General features: G+C 43.1%; 2 protein-coding genes across 7 annotated transcripts in view; one reads left to right on the forward strand and one right to left on the reverse strand.

Annotated features, from left to right (window-relative positions):
• The window catches only part of POLA1 (DNA polymerase alpha 1, catalytic subunit), a 179,655-nt gene extending 174,555 nt beyond the window's left edge, over positions 1-5,100 (reverse strand). For 2 of the 3 annotated variants that reach the window (XM_053387009.1, XM_053387010.1), the window contains exon 1: positions 4,944-5,100. In XM_053387009.1, coding sequence (XP_053242984.1) covers positions 4,944-4,989 — 46 coding nt within the window. In that variant the 5' untranslated portion in view covers positions 4,990-5,100. The remainder of the gene's footprint in view (positions 1-4,943) is intronic. The other variant, XM_053387007.1, reaches the window with a different exon arrangement.
• Positions 5,101-5,220: 120 nt separating this feature from the next.
• PCYT1B (phosphate cytidylyltransferase 1B, choline) overlaps positions 5,221-26,563 on the forward strand; it is a 28,471-nt gene continuing 7,128 nt past the window's right edge. Inside the window, exons 1-4 of one of the 4 annotated variants that reach the window (XM_053387015.1) lie at positions 5,221-5,442; positions 8,066-8,282; positions 24,153-24,252; positions 25,303-25,419. In XM_053387015.1, the coding sequence (XP_053242990.1) occupies positions 8,214-8,282; positions 24,153-24,252; positions 25,303-25,419 (286 nt within the window). In that variant the 5' untranslated portion in view covers positions 5,221-5,442; positions 8,066-8,213. Of the gene's footprint in view, positions 5,443-8,065; positions 8,283-12,801; positions 13,531-24,152; positions 24,253-25,302; positions 25,420-26,563 lie in introns of those variants that run through there. The other 3 variants (XM_053387014.1, XM_053387016.1, XM_053387013.1) reach the window with 3 other exon arrangements.

The raw sequence follows: 26,563 nt of genomic DNA on the forward strand, positions 1-26,563 counted from the left end.
AAATCCTAATCCCTCAGAGTTTGGCTAAGTCCCCAAACCTCTGTCTGTGATGGAGCTCCTTAAACATGACTCCATCAATCGCTCGTTGAATCGGACAGTGGGCGTTTACGGAACTTCTTCCAGCATAAAAGCTCCTTAACGGAAACGCGTCTTCTGGACTCTCGGCGTGACAGTTTCCGCCGAGGAGTGGGTGTCCCTACAGGAGGTCCTGAAATCTCCCCGCTGCTCCCGCTTGAAGTGTCTCTGAGCCCTCCCTCCGACTCACTTTCCCTTGGAACTCCACTTCTCCCCCTGCTGGTCCCCTCCTCCGCTGAATGGTCTCTCTCACCCTCCATGAGCCCTTTCACCTCCTTAGTCTCAGATGGCAGTTCCCTGACAGGTACCTATTTATCTACTTGCGCTTTGACGTGCTTCCGAACTGCTAGGTTGGCAGGAGCAGGGACCGAGCAACGGGAGCTCACCCCGTCGCGGGGATTCGAACCGCCGACCTTCCAATCAGCAAGTCCTAGGCTCTGTGGTTTAACCCACAGTGCCACCCGCGTCCCTTAGATAGCTAACTACACATAGCAAAAATCCATATATCTAATGCATAGTTCTCTAGTTGGTATGTTAACACTTTTCTGTATCTCCATTTTTCTAACATAAAATTTAAATTTTGGCTGCATCCACTACAGCCCCCAGAAAAATCAGGTCAGAACATGGCCATAGCCAGGATTTATGTTGGGGGAGGGGGCAGGATACCCATCTGTCATCACCCTCTGTCCAGCTGTTTAGCAGATTTGGAATGAAATGTCTCAGCAACAGCTGTTTTAAATTACTTTCTTTTGACCCCAAGTGCTCAGAAAAATCCCTCAAAATTTTTCTACAATTTCTACTTTTAGTTAAGTATTTTTATTTATTTACTTGATGGGGGGGCAGCTGCCTCCCCCTACTAGACCCATGGGTCAGAAGCTGTTGATGTGGCATGGGGAGGCATCAGGAAGGGGAAACTGCTCATACAAGCTGCCTCTGACTGACCCTTGGCGCTCCCCCACTCCCCAAACCTTTCCTGAGGACCCCCTGAGCCCAGAGGATTTTCTGGGGGTGCAACAGGAATGAGGGACAGCAAAGCTAGACTGTGCAAATGGTGTCAAGAGCTGTAGCAGGTGAGTTTGCATTACAGTTTTTACCCAGTGTAACAGAAAAACCTTTTATTTAATTGTTTTGTCAATTATTTACAAGTATTTTAATAAAAATAATTTCCAAGTCTTGACGGTAACATTGAAACAATATAAAAGACTACAATTCTATACACAAATACCTAGGATGTGACTCCCACTGAACTCCATGTAGCCTATGTCTAAGTAAACTTGTACAGTGGTACCTCAGGTTAAGTACTTAATTCGTTCCGGAGGTCCGTTCTTAACCTGAAACTGTTCTTAACCTGAAGCACCGCTTTAGCTAATGGGGCCTCCCGCTGCCGCTGCGCCGCCAGAGCACGATTTCTGTTCTCATCCTGAAGCAAAGTTCTTAACCCGAGGTACTATTTCTGGGTTAGCGGAGTCTGTAACCTGAACCGTCTGTAACCTGAAGCGTATGTAACCCGAGGTACCACTGTATAAGGATTGCACTGAGACAAAACAATCCAAACCCCTAATCTTCCACAGTGGAGGAGAGTTGGATGTAGCAGGAGTCCCAACACATAACTCTGCTCAGCTGTTCCAACCAAGGGGAGCTTCACCAGCTGTGCCTGCCAAAAACACAGGAAGGCAGTAGCCAGAATAAACACAGGGTGTTTTGGGGGTGGAGCTGAGCTGACCAAGGCTCTAAACTAAAGCCTGTCTACCTATCTGCTATGGGCCCAAGCTGGGCCTCTCAGCTGGCACAGCAAAACAAAAACAAAAACCATCTTCCCGGGCCATGGTTTGACTTTGCACGATTTTTTAATCTGGTTTCATAGTTTTTCTCTTTCAGACAGGCCATGAATTGTAAGCCAAGGACAAGCCTTGGTTGTGCTTCATGGTTTGTCTGGAGTGAGACAAATCACAGGCTCAGGTTTGGATGACATGCCGGGCCAGGCCATGGCTTGGCTTACAGCAGCAGGACCAGAGAAGAAGCAAAGTGGTCTGGGAGCCTACAGACTCTCATGCACCTGTGCTAAACCATGGTTTGGCTTAGCATTACATGCAAACCAGGTCTATTGTGTTGTTTACTCAGAAGCAGCCAGCTTGTATTTGCATTGCAGGATTAAGCATAATATGAAGTTTATAATAAATAAACGAGTCCTGCTTTTAAAAAAACACAAAAACTATACCTACTCATGACACCAGAAAATTAATCCTGAGAATATGACACTTTCACAAAACAAAGTAAAAGCAAATAAATGGATTTATATTTATATAGATTAAAAAAAACAAAAACCATCTTCCCTGTGAATTGGCAGGCTTCCATGTTAAATCCTTCAGATCAAACATTCTTGGTATTTTAACAGCTTCTGAGGTATCCACGGAGCACAAAATTAGCAGGGCCTACATTTTCACTTTTTTTACTAAATGAAACTTCATCTCCTCCAATATTCAGCTTGTACGGACATATCACACATACACAAGAGTAGTGAAAAGTCTCTATGATGCATGAGGCCTTCTCAGAGCTTTCAAGCAACATATGCTAGAGCCTAAGAATTTGAAATATTTATTCATTTCTATTTACATGAGCTATTCATATTTGAAAGAATAAATATTGTTAATTACCAACCCTAGCTTACAAAAAAAAATGTTTTAATCACTGTACAAGTGCCTTAACACTTTTTGTATTAAGAACTATTTAGTTCAATGTTGCTTTGGGAAGGCAACCTTATCTTGGTGCCTTGTCCCGCAGGTGACACTCCCCCCATACAAAAATCTCCTCACATTCCCAACTGTTCAGGTAATATTTTCAGCCTTTGGCTCAAATTGCTTTTTAACAATAGCCCTATTCAGGCACAGGGGAAGGGCAGAAGTTGCCATTTCAGTCACCTTCTGACTTACCTGACTGTCAGAAGCAGGGCACCTTTTTACTCATGAAGGCTTCCCACATATTTTAGAACCCTAATTATGTAAATCTCTAAAATGAACAGGGAAGGCAGCCGAAACAGCAACAGAAGAAGATATCGCTAGCACCTTTATCCCTGCTGCGCGCGCACACACACACACACACACACACACTGAGTTAATTCACACTTTACACTCAGAGAAGGTTACCATTTGCTGTTCAAGCAAGTAGTTTTGACACCCATCTAATCCAAATTAAGTAAGCATTTCCCAAATATTGCTTGCACTAGTTTAAGCATCATCAATTATTACTATCAATATATCCTTGCTGTCATTTCTAAGTAAAATTCATTTCTGTTTTGCTAATTTTATGGACCAAATTGCACATAAAAGTCTACATAAATGGGAGAATGTTATATTGAACTCTATGAGGCTTCTAAACAGATAAGCTTAGGATTGTGCAGAAAAACCCCTAAAGATTTGTAGACATTAAAAGCGGGGGGGGGGGGGGTTTTAAAAAAAAGTGAAGCCATTAAGTCAGATGAATACATAAGTATTCATAAGCATAAAAATGCAGAGGGAAAGCTTCTTTTGCTGTTTGCAGACACAGCAATATCTGCCATCACTAAACAATTACAGTTATAGAACAGTACTAATTAGAAGTACTAGGAAAGTGTAAAACCTTAACATTAATCTTCTCTCCATGACAGATTACAATTGAAACGTATTTCCATGTATCACCATCATGTTCTCCATAAATGATTCCTTCTAAAAGCATTCAAAAGATCTTTGGGGAGAAAATCAAGGCTCATCTAAGTATTGCTGTCAGCTTTAAAACACAAAAAAGCATTTTCATTTTGAGCAATTATTACACACACTGCTGCAGGCTTGAAAATAGCCTCTTGCTTGATTGCCTGGAGGTGATTCGTGCCACAGACAATCAGGCTAGAAAGCAGTTGTCAACTAAGGATAGCTGGCCCTCCCACCCCCACCCATTTCCAGGCCATCAATATGCTTTCCCAATCTGGTGCCCTCCAGATGTTTTGAACTGCAATTCCTATCAGCCAGGACAGATGGTAATTGTAGTCCAAAACATCTGACAGGTACCAGGCCGGGAAATGTGTGGGCAGCCAGGCAAGTAATATTTGTGAACTACAGTGCAATACTTTGCATGCTGACCTTGACAGAAGCCCCTCTTTGTTTGTGGAGCACTCTCTCTCTCTTTCTCTGATGTGAAGGTTACAAGATTACATCCTTAGTAACTTTTACGGGCCCACATTTCAACAACCCAGATACTTTTTCAGGAGAGGAAAGGAATTTTCTACTGCATTTGCTCCATGCTTTATTGGACAGCAATGTGGCCAAGTCACTCCCCTCTCATTTCACCAAACCTCTCATTTCACCAAGACTCAGATAAGAATCTCCACTTCAAAGGTTTGTTAAGAGGAAGACATCCAATGGGCACCTGCAAAGGTGTGTTTCTTTTAGCTTCCTATTGAACCATGTACACCATTCAAATGTAAAATGTCAAGGTTTGTAAGTGGCGTTTTTGGTGGCAAATGAAAGCAAAGGTGTCACAGGAGGAAGAAACACTATCCCCACATACATCCCCGAGAGCAAGCACCATAGAAACCAGTGTGACTTACTTCCAGGTAAACATACCAGTACATGACGTTGTCCCGCCTTTCTCTCTCCATCCAGGACGCTTGCCCCCAAATCAACCTTCCCCGTTTGCAGTGGTTTAGCCTCAAGTCAACGGGTTTCCCAAATGACAAACAACCACGCGCGGTTACAGCTTCTGCCGCCCGGGACTCCACACTTACCTGGCCCTGCGCTGCCTCCCTCCTTCGCCCCCTCGCTCCCTCCCGCCCCGCCGCCGCCTTCCTCGCAACCCGGCGCCCGCCCGACCCGACGGCGGCGTCGCCTCCCTCTCACCTCCATGGCAGCCGTCGCCAGCCCCGTCGCGCTCGCTCAAATCCATGGCGGAGAGGGAGCAGATTGCCGCCCGCAGCGCCTCCAAACCCGGCCCGCAACTCCACGCTCTCGCGCCAAAGCGCCTGAAAGTGGCGCGAGAAAAGAGACCCAAGTGCCCCGGCCAGGCGAGCAGCCAATCAGAAGCCGCGGTGACGACATCCGTCCTTCCTATTCCGCTTCAGGGTCGAAGGGAAAGAGCCATAAGAGTGGCTGAGCGGCACCTCGGCTGGCTGCTTCGGGGAGGCGGCGGGTTGGGGAGGAGGGAGGGAAGGAGGGTGTGAATGCGCGCGCACGGCGACGGTGATGGAAAGCTGTGCATCGTTTCCTCCTTTGTACTTTCGTGCATTCCGAATGTGGTGGGATAAAAAGATACGGACAGGGGCGAATTATGGCTGCAGTATGTTTGCAAACCCTAGGTTACCTTGCTTCATGCCTAAAAGAGGCAACTAGATTTGTAAATGTAATTAATGTCATTTCTTGCGCATCTTTGGACTTTTACTTCCCATGCTTGGAACGGGTTTGAATTTTTAGCTTTAAAGACTAAAATTTTGACTCTTATTTGGTTTATTTTTTTACCTGCCGATGCGTTGCTTGAATTGTGGTGATTTTATTATTTGTTTGTGGCAAGGGTGCCCATGTTTCCTTTAAATAATGTTTGGATGCTTGCATTACATAATGTAAATAATAAGTCTGGTAGAGCCTATTGCAGGGGGCTTATATATAACTTTTGTTATATGTAGTTATATAGCAATTCTTGCTGCTAATTATTTCTAGCATAACTTAATGTGAAAATGGTTTTACAGTACAGTATGTGGTACTAGTCCAGCTCTACATGCACACTATACCTTTAAAGCACATTCAAAGCACATTCGTTCCCTCAAAGAATTATAGGCACTGTGGTTTATCCCTCACCAGTACAATTCCCAGTAACTCTGAACAAACTACAATACCCAGAATTATTTGGGTCTGGGGAATGTGTTTTTAAAATATAGTCAGTGTGTATGCAACCTCATTAGGCCACTGTAAACAAGACAATGGCTTTCTTTCTCAAGAAAAGTGGCAGGTTCAATGAGGTTATTTCCATCTAAATGGGTTAAACCTCCATTCCTGTGTGACACAGTCCCAATTCTCCCCACACTCCTAAGTGTTTCTAATTTTAATAATAATAATAATAGACTAAACAAGCACATACATGCACCTGCATATTTAACATTTTGCTGCTTTTTCCTGGTGCTTTCACATTTGCCACCATGGGCTCCTTTGCGAGGAAGGGCAGGGTAGAAATTTAATTTTAAAAATACTTATGGAACTGTATCATACTGAGTTGGACAATGGCCAGTGTTGCCTGCTCTTGCAGCGGTCAGAGGTCTTTCCCATCACCTGCTATTTGATCTTTTTAACCGGAGCTGCTAGGAGTTGAACCTCAGACACAGAAACCTGCCATATGAGTCAGATCATTGGTTATCCAGCTCAATACTCCCTACCCTGACTGGAAGTGGCTCTCCAGGGTCTGACTCAACCCTACCAAGAGATGCTGAGAACTGAACCTGTGACCTTCTGTATGAAAAGCAGGTGCTCTGCCACTGAGCTACAGGCTTCCTTTCTGAAAGCTTCTACATATACACTTCCACTGTGCTATAGAAATTGCCTACTGTAAATAAGGGACATGGGTGGCACTGTGGGTTAAACCACTGAGCCTAGGACTTGCCGATCAGAAGGTCGGAGGTTTGAATCCCCGCGACAGGGTGAGCTCCTGTCGCTCAGTCCCTGCTCCTGCCCACCTAGCAGTTTGAAAGCACGTCAAAGTGCAAGTAGATAAATAGGTACCGCTCCAGCGGGAAGGTAAACGGCGTTTCCGTGCGCTGCTCTGGTTCATCAGAAGCGGCTTAGTCATGCTGGCCACATGACTCCCATGCTGGCTCCCTCAGCCAATAAAGCGAGATGAGCGCCACAACCCCAGAGTCGGTCACAACTGGACCTAATGGTCAGGGGTCCTTACTGTAAATAAGGACATCCATCTCAATTCTGTGCTTGTTGGGGAAGTTGACAGGAAAGCCTTAGACATCTTGATAATTATTTAGTGCATTTAGATCTGGACATGAATTGCTTTGTCTTTGCTGTTTTAAGGTTGTTTTTTATATACAGTATTATGCTTGTCTGTTTTTAGATGGTTTGGGTGAGGTTTTACACTGGCTCTGTGATTTTATGTTATTTGTATTGAGGTTGTCTTATGGATTGCATTGTATTTGCATAATTTATAGATTTCTGTAAACTCCCTTGGGAACTTTGATCAGTGAGTTGTTCTAGAAATGGCACAAATACGTAAATGTTCACTCAGAAGCAACTTATGCAACTTATGCCCAAGTACCTGTGCTTAAGCTTGCAGCTTTTGTCACAAATAATACAGCATTAGCTAGACTGGGGGCGCTGTCATGAAGACCCATAACACATATCAATGAAGTAGGCCACACTTTAATAGTATTCATGACCCCATTTTAATGCTGGGGGACTGAGGCAGAGAGAGAGCACATTCAAGGCCATGTGATAGCTGCCCACATTTTGCAGGTCAAAGTTAACAAGCTTAGTAAAAGTCTCATTTAGATTAGTGTATCTTGCTCCATAGCCACTCAACCTCCTATGCAAACATTTTCATTATTTTTGTGTATAAAATACGACATTGGAGTATTGAACCACACTCCTCTGCCCTTGCCAACTAAACTGTTTTTCTCATTCAATCAACATCAGAATGTTAACCAATGACACAGTTAATTTTACAAACTGAAACTGTTGCCATAGCTCCAGTTCAGCTTAAAAGAATAGCCTTTTTATCCTGGTTCTAAAGTTGTTTGTGCAACATACTTAATTATTTATTTCTTACAACTTTAATTCCAAATAACCATGCTAGTTCCTCTCGCTGTATAACTCCAGTTGAATCTCAATGGATTTTGCTTGGGTTTAAGTGCATATAAATGTGCAAAGGCTTGAGAAGGAGAAAAACTGCATGCAGACTTGGGTCGTCATATTGTAAATAGTCTTATCACCAGCAGCTTATGCTGACATGATCTTTAATCCTCGTCATACAGAACAGCTTGGCATAACCTTTGTCCACTTCTTTGAGGAGGGGGAAAAAACCCTGACGTTTTATCAGGTGACTCAGAACAACTTTAAACATGCTCAGTTTGTAAGTGAAAACCTCAGAAAGCAAAGTGAAAGAGAAGCACATTAGTAAGAATGGTGGGCCATCAAAAACGCAAAATAGAAGGAGCTGCAGCAATTCATTCCTACAAATGTCAGCGAAAGGTGAGTGATGCTTTTATTTCTCTCTGCTAAAAATAAATCAATCATACATGTAATTATAAAATCAGATAATTACTCATAAACAAGATTTTATTTATTTTAACATTTATAAGCTATACGTTTTGCCAAAAATGACTTGTGAAGTAGCAATGTAAAGATGCACATGTTTATTGATATATTTTACAGCAAATACTGCTTTAGGGTCTTAAACCACGATGACTGATTTCCACCACCACCTCTCAAAAGGGTGTACACATTATTTGAGGATATAGTACATTGCAAGCTAAGGCACCAATGTAAATAGTGAGACAGTAGTTTAAATGTACAAAACTTAGTAGAAAAGTTACGATTGCATTGTGGTAAACAGTCTGCAGTGGGTGATGTGACATCCCTTATTTCTTCAACGTTCTTGTATGCCATTATGACTTAGTAAGCAAATTTTAGCACTTGCATTAAAAATTGGCATGGCTGCCAGATGCCCAATGTGTCATGGGCCCCATGGAGACTTCTTGTTAGGGCTGGGCAGAGGCAGGGGGGAATAATGGGATGTGGAGCTGGATCTCGGAGAGGGACCCAGCTGTCTGGAAGGTTCTGAACTGGGTACTGAAGAGGTGCAGAGTGGATTGTCAGGGAAGATCTCTACTTTGGTCATCAGACATCCAGAGTACAGTGACAAAGCGACTTGACTTGATGCAGCACTGCCTTCTGCCTGCAAACTGCTTCCCACCCCTAGAGGGGCACCTGAGGCTAGATCAGACAATGAGCCAATCTTGTTATTTCCACCTCCATTTGCAAGGATGCAGCAAAGGCAGACCCAGCAAACCCATCCTATATTCATAACAGTGTCTGCTTGCTTGCCCAGTCTTATGGCTTGGGATGGCAACTGCAGTAATGAATGTGCCCACCCTGCTCTTCAGAAAAGGCATATATGGATAGGGTGTCAAGTTTTTGGACATTGCCTTAGCTTATCCCTAACTCTGCTGTGAACTTCTGAACCATATAGCCTGATATATGGTTAAGCATTGAAGTGAATTTTGCAATAAAGCCTTTGCCAGCCACCAAGCTATGACCATGTGTGGGAGCCAGAACACAATCAAATACTTTTTTTCAGAGGAGAAGCGCCTGTTTGTTGTTTTATTGTGGTCATCCCTAGCTAAATACACGGTGCTGCTGACCTTCCTCACAAGGCTGTTGTTGTAAAGGATACTTAATACGATTTTTGTTTACTTAAAGTAATAGGTTTCCATCTCATTTTCCTATGCAACTATATTCAAAGTGGCTAGCAATGACTCCAAATACTAAAACTATAAAATCACAATCTAAAACCACAAGAATGCAAGTTCTAAAAATACCATATCAGAGTCACAAAAAAGAAAACACTTGGAAAACAGCACCAGAATAGCCCAGTGAAAAATATGTCATTTCAGCAGTATCTATTAAAACCCAAAAGTCTGCATAAGCTGGTGAGTCTTAAGACCTGAAGTTGGGAAGAGAGAATATGATGGATCTCCCCAAGAATGGCATACCACAATTGTATATAAACTTAAATAAGGTGCTTTGACCATTCCGAAGTATTATATAATTGCTAAATACCATCATCACCAATAATACATTAGCTACAAGAATATGTTACAGTTTGTCATATTTTTCTAACAACAAGTTTGATTTCCCTGCAACAGAAATGTTTTATATTCATGCAGTGACTGAAAACTCTTGAGTAAAAAGGCTTTTATACAACAGAAAAATCATTGGGAATTATTCTCCTTTAGTTTGCAGAAGATTTCAGCCTTAATGATAAGACAAAAATAAGTAAAATACTGGTCCTGATTCCCCCCCCCCATATGGTGAATTTTGGTGAAGTTTTGTTACACTGTTTTGATTTGTTTTGTTACTCCTACATCTCACAAACTCTGAACTTCCTCCACAGTCCATTTTATATGCCCTTTTTTGCTTTCTCTTCTGACTTCCCCCCTTCTCCTCTGCATAAAGCCATCCTCTTTGTCTGAAGTGACATTTAAATAATACAGCTTATCTGTAAAGCTTTAGCTATGAGTCATTCTGCTACAGCTGGTTTAGCTTCCATTTCACCAAGGATGTTGTTTTTAATTATGTTGCTAGAGTCAAAGCAACTTCCACAACTAAAAGTGCTTTCAGAGATCTGCTTCCACTGGTACCCAAAGCTCCAGACAGGAAGCAAAAGTTCCCTCTAGGAAAATGCCATCTAGTACTGGATATTGACTGTGCCGGCAATGGTTCATGCAGATCCTGCCAGTACATGTGCACTAGCAACAATAAGCATAATCAGCCCCATATGGATTGTGGGTGTTAGTCACTGCCTGGAAGTGCTTTGAGTTGCCTTTTTACTTTGTTGCGAAGGCTTAACATTTATCATGGCCTGGTATTAAGACTGAAATATCAGCTGCTCAGAGAAGTCAGACCAACTCACCACCCTTTCCTAAATTGAGCCCTCCATCTTGGATCCTGCACACCATACACTAAAACCTGGTGAAATACCACTGCCCTCTAAGGAGTGGACCTCAGGCTCTTCCAGTGAGCAGAAGAAACTTTTCCCAATTTGGGAAGTGTTATTCAACCAAATCACTACTATTCTAGCCTTCACCTCCTAGAAGGAGCTAGTGTCTGAAGAACAAGACACAGGTCCTTAAAGATGTAGTCACTTAAGGTCACTTAAGGGGATGGAGCTCCCAGAAAGACACTGCTGGCTAGGCCATAAAACCTCGACCGTTGCTCCAGGCTAGAGCTGAGGTCATTTCTGTAACCTTAGTTGGGAAATTGCTGGCCATGGTCCTGAACTCACACCAAGAATCTGTGGGCCAATACCTGCAATTATGTCTAGAGTGCTGGACCTGCCCTGTTTCAGATCAGTGCCAGCTTTGTATCCTCTTGCTTGTGCTGTTGGATCTCTGGGATGATAGAATATTTCATGGATCAGGAGAATTCCATAGGTGGCTTTGTATTATATCTTGTAAAAAATAAATAAATATGGGTCTTTGAAGGGTATGAGTCCTGTAAGTCATGTGATGTGAATTGGACACAAAAGATGGTCAAAACAACCATCTACTAGATTGTCCACTTATCAGACACATACCTGGAGCTCTACAAGTGCTACATGAAATTGCATGAACTGTCATAGATATCTAAGTAGATGTGTGGAAAGAAGGCAAAACCCCAAATACACTTCAGGTGTCTCTTATTTTTGTGATATATCAGTTATCCAGAATGCAGCTTCCATACCTATAAGTGCCATCTGTTAGAACTGGATACCATGACAGAGTTCTTCAGGCCCTAGTTGGTTTAATGTCCGTACTTCACTTGTTGCTCACCAGTTGCAGCCTGATTGGGATTAGCAAGCCTCCAGGAAATGCTAGCTCAGTTTTGCATCCGAAGTTTAGGTAGGCTGCTGGTTTAGATACGCAGGCTGCTCTCTCTTTTTGTTTGGCTCTCTCTCCCCCTGAAACACACTCTTTCTCTCTGGCCTATCTCACATTTTCCGCTTGCCTGCCTACCTGTGCTTGAGAACAGGAACTACATCCAACTGACTGTTAATTGGAGTTTCCAGAATATAATGACATGAAGGCTTTGGGATTTGCTTGGGACTACATATGGATATGCCTTAGTTTGATTTCTTAGGCTATCTATGGCTCATGGTTCTGGATGGATTCTTGCAAACACACCACAATTTCAAACATCTAAAGCAGTCATAATTTATTCAGTGGTATTTGTGAGCATGACAGATTTTTAAAATAAGTGGCACACAGCTACTGTATATTGTTTAGTAAACAATTCAGCTACCGAAGTGTGGATGATATTAGGAGTATGAACTGAGGACTGGCTACACAAGACCCTGCCTTATACTGAATCAGATCACTAGTCCATGTAGCTCAATATTGTTCATACAATCTCCAAGGTTACAGATGAGATCTTTTCCAGCTCCTCTACCTGGATATGCTGGAAATTAAGCCTGTGACCTTCTGAATGCAAAACATTTATTGTATTAGTGTAGGCCTTCTATGGAGTTCAGGCTACATGTAAAAATAAAAATAATCATACATAATAATAATCACATGAATACTTTTTATCTGAGGAGCTGTCCTTTCAGTACCTCAACACTGCTGATATTTGTACACACGAATGTAAATTTACCGTGTCAAGACTGCATTATTTTGCCAAGTTTGATCTGGACTGTTGAGTGATCTAGCTCATAATTTTCCAAACACTAAAAGGTCTTTGGGGAGGAAATCATATTAGAATATTGTGCTTGGACATGAAATCATTCATCAGATCAGTTTAACATGTCAGCATTCAAAGGAAAAGTCCACCCATGTTGATTTAACTAAAAACTGTGTGAGAGTTGGCCTGATAAGAGGGTTAGGTTACTTACTGAGAGGTGGTTGTAAGTAATCTGTTTTGCCTCACCATGCTGATTGTTAATACTGGTCTGGAATGTGCAAAATCCTAAATTAGATCCATTTTATATACTGGGCATTTTTGCATCCAAGAATGCAAATGTGTATGAGCAATTAGCACATTTAATTCAGGAAAAATAAAGCAGGTCATGCATCCAAACGTGTACTGAAATAGAATATTAAGTCTTAAACCAATATTCTTCAAATAAATAAAGACTGCTTTTTGTTTTTGCAAAATCAGAAAAGATATAGCCATGTAGACATATATTTTGCAATAATGCTTTGAAGGAGATTTGTATAATGCATAAATACATCTGTGTTTGTACCAAAAACTACAAAAGCACCATATAAAGAGGGGTGAGGGAGTGAGATGTTCTGCTGACATTCATATCAGCCCGCCTCCCAGTATATATCACATAACTCAGTTAAAGTGGTACTATGATGACAGGAACCAACCAGAAAGCACCATGCAAATCAGAATACTGTATCCTGTACCAGCTGCTCTGTTGCTAGCTGGTTGTTATAGTGATAAACTGAGGCCTTGCCTCTTGGCTTCTCCTTGAAAGAAAAACCTTTAATTTCTCAAGGGAAGGAAAAGAAGCGAAGGGGGAGAAGGCGGGGGAGAGAATTACATGAGAAAGGAAAACATTATCTGACTGAGAAGAGAATAGCAGAGAGGGCATCACCGCAAGCAGCATTCACTGGCCATGCCAGTGCTTGCAACTAATGCTGAGTCAGAAACAGGTATCCCAACATCCCTTTCTAATGAGCTTCCTTCAGAAACCATGGAGGAGATAGAACACACATGTCCTCAGCCTCGACTGGTAAGTAAGAGACAAAAGGATACATTTATTCGTCACCCTTTGAGCTCTTTGTCTTATTATGATGTAATGAAATCAGTACTTTATAGCCTGAATAGAAATTAGAAAACAGCTTCATCCATTTTAGCTCTTTGTGTTTATTGTCTATATTGTGAAAATGTGTATTACAAAGTATTAATTATATCTACTGCATTAAGAAAGACAATTTAGGGATTGTTGCATGTTTCTCTCTTTCAACTGAGTGTCTCGAGCTATGCAAAAATAAAATTAAAAAATGGTGCTTTCCCCATCCCTTTGTTAGGTTCAGATTGCAACAGAACTCTTCCTTTACTCCTTGCTTGTTCTTTGCCTTTCTGCTGATTTAAAAAATGAAATGGCAGGGAAGAAGGAATTTAACCACCAAAAAAGCAAAAACTGCCTTTTAGAGAAACACTGGAAAAGAATGTAACAGATCTCACTTTTTGTTTTGGTTTTCAGGGATTCCAGTGTGCACAAAATGGATGATATTACTTTAAAGCAGTTGAGAGCATATGAGTTGGGACAGTAGCATTAGGAGAAAAATCTGCATTTCTTCAGTAATTAATCTATAGAAACTGTGTTTGTAAGTAAGCTAGCTGCGTATAGAATTAAGCATCCATTCCTCACTGCATGGATGCTGTTCTGAATTAGACTAGCACCCACTTTGAATATTTTCATTACCATTGTTTCACATATACATTTTGTATCAATCAAAAATTTTGCTCAGATTTTTTATAAGGGGGGGGATAAAGAGTTCAGCTTGGTGATTCTCTGAAGTTGTTTGTTGCATAAGTTATGCTTAAGATACTATAAGAGCTACTATGAAAGGTTTGCATTGTAAGAGATGAGTACACTAGCAGATTATAATTAGGAAGGGTAAAAAAATGGACTCTGATGTATGTGAATAGGATTGGGTTCACTTCCCAAAGTAAGTAAGCTACACTACTAGGCCAACTTACGTGGGAGTCAGTGCTACTTATTCTGTGATGGGTACATGAAAAGGATATCTAGCTTCATCCTAACCAGCAATCTAATACGAAGCCCTGGGGGCTGCATACTGTTTTCCATAGCAATAAATACTTTCCCCTTTTTTCGTTTCCTAAAAAGTAGTTTAATCACTCCCATCACTGCTTCCTGAGAAAGCAAAACTCAGGCAGCCAATTTGCCAAGCTGTCACTGTGACGTAGGCAGTAGTTTAATACTTTCCCATGGAGACTATTTAACACTGAAATGGAATAATAACTTTGATTTTTACCAGTGTTTAAACAATCATTTAATGCTTGCATTCAACTTTCTATTTTAGACGCTATTAAAATTCCATAATAATTGATGAACATGACTTAAATTAACTTTTAAATAGGGATGTGTTGGGGTTTTTTTAAAAATGTTTTGTTTAAAGCATGGAGATGGTTGCAGACATTTTGCATTGAATTGTGCTTATGATAACTGTTAAAGAGTTTCCTGTTGAAACCTCATGCACAACAAAATATCCTGGAATATATTAGAATCCCATCATCAGATAAGAAGAATGAAAATAATTTATTTATATTTATTTATTTATTTATTTATTTATTTATTTATTTATTTATTTATTTATTTATTGTTTCTTTATATCCTGCCTTTCCTGCAAGGAGCTCAAGGTGGCATACATAGTTCTCCCTGTTCCCATTTTATCCTCACAACAACTCTATTATGTAGATTAGGCCAAGAGAAGTTGACTGGTCCAAAATTACCAAGTGAGCTTCATGGCTGAGTGCAGATTTGAACCAGGTCTAGTGTGAACTTGGTACTTGCATATGCATTTTGCCTATTGTTGTAGCATTCATCTGGGAATGTTTATTGCTTCAAGAACTATATTAATATTACCAGAGTTTGTTTTCAATTTCCACAGCGTTTTGAATGAAAGACAGGAGTGACACTGTGTGAATCAAGATTTATGGAACACTTAAACTTCTAAAATAAGCATATGGTGGGACTGTACGTATTCCTATCCATAATCTAAGTCCTGCATGAAATAAATGTGCTGTTAGCAAGGGTCAAGAAAATACAGCTTTCATTTGGTCAGGATTCAGCATAAAACATTTATTGAAGTGGTCGAGAATAAATAGGACAATGCAGGAAATGACTTTGTACATATATTGGAGTTGATTGATTGAAATTACCCCACATGAAAATTGCGGTCTGTGTTTGAAACCTCAAAATATAGACAACATAGAGAACTAGTAGGATTCTGGAAGAGTTCCCATGCCAACTGATTCTGGGCCCCTAAACTCAAAAGAATCAGAAAATTACAAGGCTCCCTCCCCTCCCTGCTCACTGAAGAAGGTCTACAGGAGCAGATGGCCTACAATAACCCTAACAGATAAAAAAAGAATTAGAAAACAAATAAGGAATACAGAATTGTATATACTATTTCCATCTAATGTTAGATTCAGTTTAAAAACTGCAATCCCCACCATCTATTACAACTGGTCATTCTTCCTGGGGCTTTCACTTCCTGGGAAGTGAAATCCAGCATTTAGTCTTCACACCAGCTCTAGTGGTCCTGGGGATATGTATATAAGAATATTTAGATGGTTGCCAGAGAAACACTAAAGTTGTGAGCTTTATTCAATTATGTTGGTTTCACATGGAAGTGCTTTCACACAAGCAGTTTGCCACACAAAATCTGAGGGGGCATAGTCACAAGAGAAAGCCACACCCCATGACAGAGGTAGCTAATGTGGTGGACAGCAGCTCCCATACGGCCCAACAACATCTGGAGGACACAATGATAGCTATTCCTGTCCTATGAATTTCAGAAGATTTGAACTGGCCTCTGGGAAGTGGCCGCTTGGAAGTTTATAGGCAATGCACTAACAAAGTACTTCATTATCAGTCGTGTAGTTAGTTATTTAACAATATTTATATACCACTTACAAAAGACCAGATCCAGGCACTTTTGGAAGAAACTGATTTTCTGGATCCATTTCAGTCGGGGTTTAGGCCTGGTTTTGGCAGAGAAACTGCTTTGGTCAACCTGTGTGATGACCTCTGTTGAGAAAGAGACAAGGGAACATGTCCTTGTTAATTCTTCTCAACCTCTCAGCGGCTTTTGATACCATTGACCATGGTATCCTTCTGGAGCGACTGTCTGAACTAGGGGTGGGCAGCATCGCTTTGTGGTGGTCCCAGTCCTACTGGGATGGTCGTTCCCAGAGGGTGTTGCTTGGGGAATGCTTTTCAGCCTCATGGAACCTTCACTGTGGGGTTCCACAGGGCTCAGTCCTACACACTGTTTAACATCTACATTAAACCGCTGGGTGGGGTTATCTGGAGGTTTGGAGGACGTTGTCAGCTGTATGCTGATGACACTCAGCTCTATTTCTCTTTTACATCTGCAGGTGAGGCAGTGGAATTGCTGAACCAGGGTCTTGCCTCAGTAATAGACTAGATGAGAGCCAACAAACTGAAACTCAATCCAGATAAAACTGAGGTACTGTTAGTGGGTGGTTCCCTAGACCAGATGGGTGGGAGATCACCTGCTCTTGATGGGGTTACACTTCCTCTGAAGGAGCAGGTTTGTAGCTTGGGGTACTCCTGGATCCCTTGCTATCACTCGAAGCTCAGGTGGCTTCAGTGGCCCGGAGTGCCTTCCATCAGCTTCAGCTGGTGGCCCAGCTTTGCCCCTATCTGGACAGGGATAGCCTAACTACTGTTGTCTATGCTCTGGTAACCTCAAGGTGAGATTACTGCAATGTGTTATATGTAGGGCTGCCTCTGAAGACAGTTTAGAAACTTCAGCTAGTGCAGAATTCAGCAGCCTGGTTGCTCACCAGAGCAAGACAGATTGAACATATTACACTGATCCTGGTCCGACTGCACTGGCTACTAATTAGTTTCTGGGCCAAATTCAAAGTGCTGGCTTTGACCTATAAAGCCTTAAATGGCTCAGGACCACAATACCTAAAGGACCGTCTATTTCCATATGAAACTACCCGGACCCCGGGATCATCTTCTAAGGCCCTCCTTCGTGTGCCTCCTCCTCGAGAGGTCTGGAGGGTGGCAACATGAGAACAGGCCTTCTCTGCAGTGGCTCCCCGTCTGTGGAATGCTCTCCCCAGGGAAATTTGTCTGGTGCCTTCATTATACGCCTTTAGGCGCCAGGCAAAAACATTCCTTTTTAACCTGACCTTTGGTTGATTTGATTGTCATCCTATGCCCTTTAAAAATGTGGGTTTTGTCGGGGGGGGGTTATTGGGTAGTTTTTATTTTGATTATATATTTTGTGGTTTTATATTTTGATTTTATTCTGTGAACCGCCCTGAGATCTCCAGGTATAGGGCAGTATATACATTCAATAATAATAATAATAATAATAATAATAATAATAATAATAATAATAATAATTAATTTATTATTTGTACCCTGCCCACTCTGGGCAGCTTCCAGCATATATGAAAACATAGTAAAATTAAACCTTAAAAAGCTTCCCTATACAGGGCTGCCTTCAGATGTCTCCTAAAATATATATAATTACTCATCTCCTTGACAACTGATGGGAAGATATTCCACAGGGTGGGCGCAGCTACCAAGAAGGCCCTCTGCCTGGTTCCCTGTAGCTTCACTTATCGCAGTGTGGGAACCGCCAGAAGGCCCTTGGTGCTGGATGACAGTTTCTAATCCGGTGTAGTAGAGCCACACATTCAACCCAAAATGGAAGCAAGAATAAGGTAGATACCAAAAGGACAGAATATAAGCATATATATATATATATATATATATATATATACACACACACACACACACACACACCGTATTTTTCGCACCATAGGACGCTCCGTCCCACAGGACGCACCTAGTTTTTTGGGGGGGAAATAAAGGGAAAAAAATTTCCCTTTATTTCCCCCCCAAAAGCAGGTCAGGGAAACCGAACCAGGTCGAGGAACAGCGGGATGGTGGCGCTGCGCCTCCCTGCTGTCCCCCGAGCTTCTGGGGCTGCCTGATGTCTGCCTGGTGCGCGGGGCGCTCTGCTTCAGCGGGCCCCACCCGCCAGGCAGCAGGCTGCTATCCACAGCGTGGGGAGCCCTGCAGGGAACTCCTGCAGGGCTCCCCACGCTGCGGATGTCTGCCCGGCGCGAGGGGCGCTCTGCTTCAGGGCGCCCCACCCGCCGGGCGGCAGGCTGCTATCCGCAGCTTGGGGAGCCTTGCGGGGAACTCCTGCAGGGCTCCCCACTCTGCGGATGTCTGCCTGGCGCGCGGGGCGCTCTGCTTCAGGGCGCCCCTCGCGCCGGGCGGCAGGCTGCTATCTGCAGCGTGGGGAGCCCTGTGGGGAACTCCTGCAGGGCTCCCCACTCTGCGGATGTCTGCCTGTTGCGAGGGGCGCTCTGCTTCAGGGCGCCCTTCGCGCCGGGCGGCAGGCTGCTATCCACAGCGTGGGAAGGCCTGTGGGGAACTCCTGCAGGGCTCCGCACGCTGTGAATGTCTGTCTGGCGCGAGGGGCGCTCTGCTTCAGGGCGCTCCTCGCGCCAGGCGGCAGGCTGCTATCCGCAGCGTGGGGAGCCCTGCAGGGAACTCCTGCAAGGCTCCCCACGCTGCGGATGCGTTCCCGAAGCGCCGGGCGCTCTGCTTTCAGGGTGCCCGACGCTCCGGGAAGCAGGCTGCTATCCGCAGCCTAGACAGCCCTGCGGGACCTCCCGCATGGCTGCCTAGGCTGCGGATGTGTTCCCGAAGCCCCGGGCACTCTGCTTTCAGGGCGCCCGACGCTCCGGGAAGCAGGCTACTATCCGCAGCCTAGACACCGCTAGTGGAGCGCTGCACTAATCCCGAAGCTTGGGGCGTGCGGAGCTCAGTGCGCCCCAAGCTTCTGGGTGCCGGCAAGGTCTCTGCTAGCTGTGGGAGAGCCACGCGGCTCTCCCACGGCTAGCAGAGCGCTGCGCTAATCCCGAAGCTTGGGGCGTGCGGAGCTCAGCCCCAAGCTTCTGGGTGCCGGCAAGGTCTCCGCTAGCTTTGGGAGAGCTGCGTGGCTCTCCCACGGCTAGCAGAGCGCTGCACTAATCCCAAAGCTTGGGGCGTGCGGAGCTCAGCCCCAAGCTTCTGGGTGCCGGCAAGGTCTCTGCTAGCTTTGGGAGAGCCGTGCGGCTCTCCCACGGCTAGCAGAGCGCTGCGCTAATCCCGAAGCTTGGGGCGTGCGGAGACCTAGACGGCTAGCGGAGACCTTGCCGGCACCCAGAAGCTTGGGGCGCGCTGAGCTCCGCACTCCCCAAACTTTGGGATTTATGCAGCACTCCGCTAGCCGTGGGAGAGCTGGGTCTCCCACGGCTAGCGGATAGCTTCCTGAAGCCTGGAGAGCGAGAGGGGTCGGTGCGCACCGACCCCTCTCGCTCTCCAGGCTTCAGCGAAAGCCTGCATTCGCTCCATAGGACGCACACACATTTTCCCTTGCTTTTTAGGAGGGAAAAAGTGCGTCCTATGGTGCGAAAAATACGGTGTGTGTGTGTGTGTGTGTGTGTGTGTATATATATATATATATATATATATATATATATATGTATGTATGTAGAACATTGTTTTCCATTTTTCTTCCTTGAGATAATTCATATACCCTATGTACACCCAGAGATTTTGTGAGTAGAACTCACGTGTTTTAAGCTTCAATCTATGCAAAGCTACATATGTGGGAGTAAGTCCACTTGAATTCGGTGGGACTTAAATCTGAGTAGAAAGGTATAGGCTTGCAGTGTTGCTCACTGGAGTGATGAGGGAATTTGTGTCCTGTTACAGACCAGCAGAGGGAGCTTATGGAGCAAGGCAACAGGAATAGCTTAGATCAGAATTGGAAATGAATGAAGGCTTTTGAGCCTCTGCTTCCAGTCCACCTACCCTTGGTGTCATCCCCTTTTGGGGAACTAAAGTCCCTTAAAATGTGAACCCTCTGGCTGAAAATGGGTCCCTTCTGCATTCCATGACCTCCTACCTGGTGCACTCCCAGTGCCACTGAACCTGCAAGGGCAGACCCTCCAAGTGTCCCTATTTAGAAGCCGTCCCGGTTTCTGATTTGATTCCGGAATGTCCCACTTTTCCTTAGGATGTCCCTATCTTCATTAGAGAAATGTTGGAGGGTATGGAGTTATTGGAACCCCAAGCTGTCTGAAGGCAATTCTACATAGTGAAGTTTTTTAAAAAAAAATGTTTATTTTTTATGTTTTTATATATGTTGGAAGCTGCCCGGAGTGGCTGGGGCAACCCAGTAAAATGTGTGGGATGCGGGTGGCGCTGTGGTCTAAACCACAGAGCCTAGGGCTTGCCAATCATAAGATTGGCGGTTCAAATCCCCACAACGGGGTGAGCTCCCGTTGTTCAGTTCCAGCTCCTGCCCACCTTGCAGTTCGAAAGGACATCAAGAGCAAGTAGATAAATAGGTACCGCTCCGCCGGGAAGATAAACAGCATTTCCATGCACTGCTCTGGTTCGCCAGAAGCGGCTTAGTCATGCTGGCCACAGGATCCGGAAGAAAACTTTGAAGCTAAAGGCTTGAAGACTATTCCCTCTGATAAGCTGTAATGCTAGCATAAACTGGCCTTTCAGAATTCCTAAGCATCCATAATCAAAAAGCTTTCCTTATTCTACCAAGCAAGGAGAGAGATGCAAGAGTGGGGGTGGGGGGGCAGAGAAACGACTAAAAAAAGGTCTATTTTCTTTAGGTTATCTCCCAGGAAACAGCCTTTTACTAGCTAAGTCAAGATTATCATCTTCTAGGCGTGGGACCATAGCCGTTATTGTTTTAACATCTCTACCTTCCTCTTTATCCCAGCGCGAACCACATTGGACTGGATGTTGTGTAACTTGACCTTGCTTAGAAATAAAAAGGCAGTTTAGCACTCAACTATTACAAAGACACAAGGGGAAAAGACAGTGATTAGAAAATATAGGAAAGAGCCCAGACTGTATGGTCATGTATAATAAAAAGGAAACACTGTACTACGTGGTGAGTCAGTTTCCACAAAACCCAACCCTTAAAGTTTGATTTAAGTGTACATTGCACATCAGAAGTAGTAGTACTAGGAATATGTAACAGATTTTACATGCTTAAAAATCCCTTTAATGTTACTTTCCCCACATATTTATGTAACAGATAAACATGCCCTAATTATTCAATTTGCCCTAATTATTCAATTCAATAATTATTCAATTCTTCAATAATTATTCAATTCTCCTAATTATTCAATTCTTTGCCCTAATTATTCAATTCTCTTTTATGGCTCTCAAGACTTTTAAAGAGCAGTTAAAGGATGACACCAGTGCTCCGGAATAGACAGAAATATTTTAGTGCACGGAAAGACAGCACTAGCTCTTCTTATCTGGGCCATAGATTTTATTGGGATTAAAAACTAAACAACACATTTGAGGAAAATCACATAGTACAGTGCTCCTGGTTCGCGTCATCTAAAAATGCAGAATGTCTAGAATGACCCACCTCATTTTTTATTAGAAAATGATATCCCTTCTTAAGCAGCTATTCAGGCCCAATGGAATGGCTCCCAGAAGTCAATGTAGAGTTGAAATATCAAGTCTAAAATGGGATGTATCTGGTTCTTGTTAAGAAAGCTTTCTGTTCCTAAAGGACTGCTTTGAAAACATAAGCAAGAAAAATTGTGACTTTCTATAGTAAATCACACCCCAAACAGGAAGGATCAAGGGCTCTTGTAATCCTTCTCTTGTCTGAAAGGACAGGAGCAATTATTTTCATTTGTGTTGCTGTGAACAGCTCATGGAGGAGAAATATGCCACAAAGTTGGTTACCTTGTCTGCAGCTACCTAGGACAAAACCATATTGAGGAAAAGGATGTGGACTCTTGAAGGGAATGTGTGTATGGGCAAGCCCAGTTTATTCCCAGTCCCTGTTGGACAGAACTGTTGGTTTTTCTGGGCAGCAAATTCACCCATCAAAGCATATCTCCAAATTAACAAGAAATAGGGGAAAGCATTGATGGTTAAGACACATCCTCTGCTGTTAACCCCCCTGCCTTCTGGAAAGGTTTTTTGGTGTTACAAGGAGCTCCAGGCACAAGAAGAGGAATAGAAAATATTGGTTGTGCAAGCTGCCTTCTGTTGACACTGCCATTGGACACAACCAGCAGCAGAGCATATGCTCACACTGCCCAGGGCGGGTACGCTCCTGAGGGGGGCTTGGTGCGGAGGGTGCTCTCCCAGGCGCGGGATAGCATGTTTCTGAGCACAGTTCAAAGTGTTGGTGCTGACCTTTAAAGCCCTAAACAGCCTCGGTCCAGTATACCTGAAGGAGCGTCTCCACCCCCATCGTTCTGCCCGGACACTGAGTTCCAGTGCCGAGGGCCTTCTGGCGGTTCCCTCGTTGCGAGCAGTGAGGTTACAGGGAACCAGACAGAGGGCCTTCTCGGTAGTGGCACCCGCCCTGTGGAACACCCTCCCACCAGATGTCAAAGAGAAATACAACTACCAGACTTTTAGAAGACATCTGAAGGCAGCCCTGTTTCCCTAAACTTTTAATGTTCCCTAAAGCTTTTAATGTTTAACAGACTGAAATATACTCAGAGTCGCGAAGTGATTTCATGCTCTTTATGCAGCTCATAGTGGTGAGGAGGAATGAATGAAAGTCCCCTCAAAGTATCTGCTTTATATACATTATATAAAACGGCACAGTTCCCCCCCTTACCCCGACGGCTCTGGCTAGTCTTGAGAGTCGAGGATGGGCAGCGGGTCAAATGTCACCCCCCTCAGTGAGGGCACTCGGGGAGGTCCTCCCCCATCTCCCCCCTTCCTACGCCCCTGGACACAACCCTTAATATTTGTCTCTAACAAGACCTTAAATCAGAGCTTTCCAAACTGTGTGTCACGACACATGATTAGTGTGTCAGCTGCAGTGTGTAGGTGTGTCACACAAACACTCCCCACACTCCTCCCAGGACTGGAAAGGGGTTAGTTTAACCCCGGTTTGCTAGTAAAACTGAATTACTGTACTGCAAAATGATGCATGTCTAAAAAGTGTATAACTAACATGAAAAGTTTGAAAAGCTCTGCCTTAAATGGTGCCCTCCAGATGCTGTTGGATTACAACTCCCATCATTCTTGTTCATTGGCCATGCCGTCTGGGGCTGATGGGTATTGTAGTCCAGCAACATCTGAAGGCTACCCCTTGGTTACCCATGCCTTAAAATCCTTGGCTGTTAGTTTTGTTTTGTTCTTTTAAAGCTATGTTCAGAAATACTCTGCTGTGTAGAGTACTTCTGAAAGATGCCAGTCTTACTATATTGACAGCTGTACAGAAGAAGCAAACATGGGGAAAATATCTATTGTAACCAGCATCCTAAGAATGAAGCCTCTCTTGCTCACAGCCTGAAATGAGTGAGACAGTGACTTGAAATTGGCATGCATACTTCCAAAAGCTGGACTAAAAACGAACTCCTTCTAGGAAGTTAAAAAATATATATGCAATTGTCTTCAAGACTGAAACAACATACTTTGTTCCCATATCAAGTGCTTCTGTGTGATGACAATGAGCAAAAAGGTCATGCACAGAGCAATAATTAACAATATGTTTTGGTCCACCCCACCCCACCCTACCCTGATCTACCCTTCCCTCTCTCTAGACTTTGTCTGCACCGGCTCCATTTGCAGGTGATACAAGCTGCCAGTGCAAAGCCCCCCATGAGAAGCTAACTATTGCTCAGGCCCGCCTTGGAACACCAGGTGAGTCTTCTGGATTTATGAAAAAAAAATCAATTTCATGGAATACAGCTTCGATACTTGCCCTTGCAGGTTGATTAAGAGTTTTACAGGAAAAACGTAAAAGATGTTTATTTCATTGCTTAGTTGTTTATTTAATTGTTTAGTCAATTGCTGCACATGCTTTTTATTGTACCTGTGTTAAAGTAAAAAAAAAGTGAAAGGTGATATATTTGTAAGTGCTGACAACCTCAGCTGAATTTTGTGACTGTCTTTAGGTAGAAAAAGAGGTTTGGATCTAATATTTTTCAGTCCATTATACTGTATTTTCAGGAGAGTTAAGCACAGTTTTCTTTTCATGGACAAGGAAGAAAGTTTGCTACGCGTAGATCACGTACATTAGAAGAAGAAGTGGGATATAGATATAGATAAAATGTATTTCCTATGCTTCCAACTTGTACTAGTGAAAACTGACAGTCGCAATATTGGTCTGGAATTGTCAGTGTGTGAATGCTGACATTAATCTAATATGAGATAGTCATTATAATGTATGCATTTGTCTGTTCGTAGATTACAGAGAGTACATTTGTATAGACAGAGCATATGGACAGTGGGGAATAAAATTTGATCCTATCATAAAATGTTAGGGTGAAAGGGAGCAACTTCTATCTTATCTAGAAACTCACTAAGCAGCAGTGACATGCTGATATTAAAGCAAACCACCAAATATCTGAAATCTTCCACAAGGAAGTATTATTATTAGATTTTTTTAAAAATACATCTGTATATACTTCGCATCTTAGGAGAGTTCTGCATTTTAGCTCTGCTATACACATATGGTCCAATGATGTACACATAACTTACGTAAATTCTTCAGACTGGTAGCTTATTTCTACATTGCTGCTGTTCTTTTGTCCTAATCTGGACTAATTCAGCAAATTTGGGAGTAGGGGTGCTTGAATGTACCCGTTTTTTATTTTGAATACATGTAGCCAACAATACCTCACAGTAGTCTGACACAGATTTGAGGTACAGTTCTGCTTTGACCTGGACATTGTTTCCTTGCCCCCACAGTGGACAGACCTGTCAGAGTCTATGCAGATGGAATATTCGACCTCTTCCATGCTGGCCATGCTAGAGCTCTTATGCAAGCCAAAACTCTGTTTCCTAATAGCTACTTGTTGGTAGGAGGTAAGGCCAGCATTTGAACAAATATTATCATTGGGTTGATCATATCTGTGGTGCAGTCTTTATGAGCATGCTCAGGAGGTTGCTAGTTTGAACCCACCCAGAGGCAAAACACTGTGAAACAGCAGGAGGAGGAAGCTACTGCCCACATGTTGCACTTTTGAGCTTCCCTTAGGCATCTGTTTAGCCACTGTGAGAAATGGGATCTTGAACCTTATACCTTTGATCTGATCTCCATATAATGTGTATTTAATTCCACCACAATGCAAGTACATTATTGGCTGTGGATGTACGGTAGTTAATCTCAGATCTGATGGGAATGAAATCAGGAAGAATTTTAAATTAAGATTTAATCAAGAATCAGTTTCTGATTCTTCTTTCTTAAATCTCATGGAACTATCATGATAGCATGAGGTGCACTGAAAAGCATCTTATCCAAGCTTCTGTGCTGGGGCATAATACTACTTTGTTCAGTTGCTGGCATTGAAGGATGGCAGTACTTGTAGTGGAAAGGAAGCTAAGAGACCCATAAATATATCTCAAACTGAGCCTCAGATGGCTAAGTGAGTTTTAGAAAAGTCTAATTATGGCAGAAAAGACACATGGAGCTATTGCTGATAGCAAATTACAAGAGACCTGCTATTTAAGCAGGGATTACATTCCTGGGAAACCAAAATTGAATATAGTCAAAACACAACTAGTGCAATGGTGGGTGGGTGGGATTGCCAAAGCCCCCCCCCGATGCCGCCCCCCCTTCTGCCCCATTTTTTATTTATTTTGCGAAGTGCATAAAGCTCAATGAGCACAAGTTAAATGCAAATATAATAATAATAATAATAATAATAATATTAATAATAATAATAATTATTATTATTATTAATACCCCACCCATCTGGCTGGGTTTCCCCAGCCACTCTGGGCAGCTTCCAACAGAACACTAAAATACAATAACCTATTAAACATTAAAAGCTTCCCTAAACAGGGCTGCTTTCAGATGTCTTATGCCTTAAGCATGCTGGCCTACTATACATGGTGCATGTAATCAGAGAATCTGATTCTTTTCCAGTTGTGCTGCCAGATAATTTGAACTGCAGCCCAATCGCCTTTGATTAGCCTGTATCAAGGCACAGAGTTGATGCAACCATTT

Source organism: Podarcis raffonei, chromosome 4, assembly GCF_027172205.1.
Source record: "Podarcis raffonei isolate rPodRaf1 chromosome 4, rPodRaf1.pri, whole genome shotgun sequence".
Taxonomy (NCBI): Eukaryota; Metazoa; Chordata; class Lepidosauria; order Squamata; family Lacertidae; genus Podarcis; species Podarcis raffonei.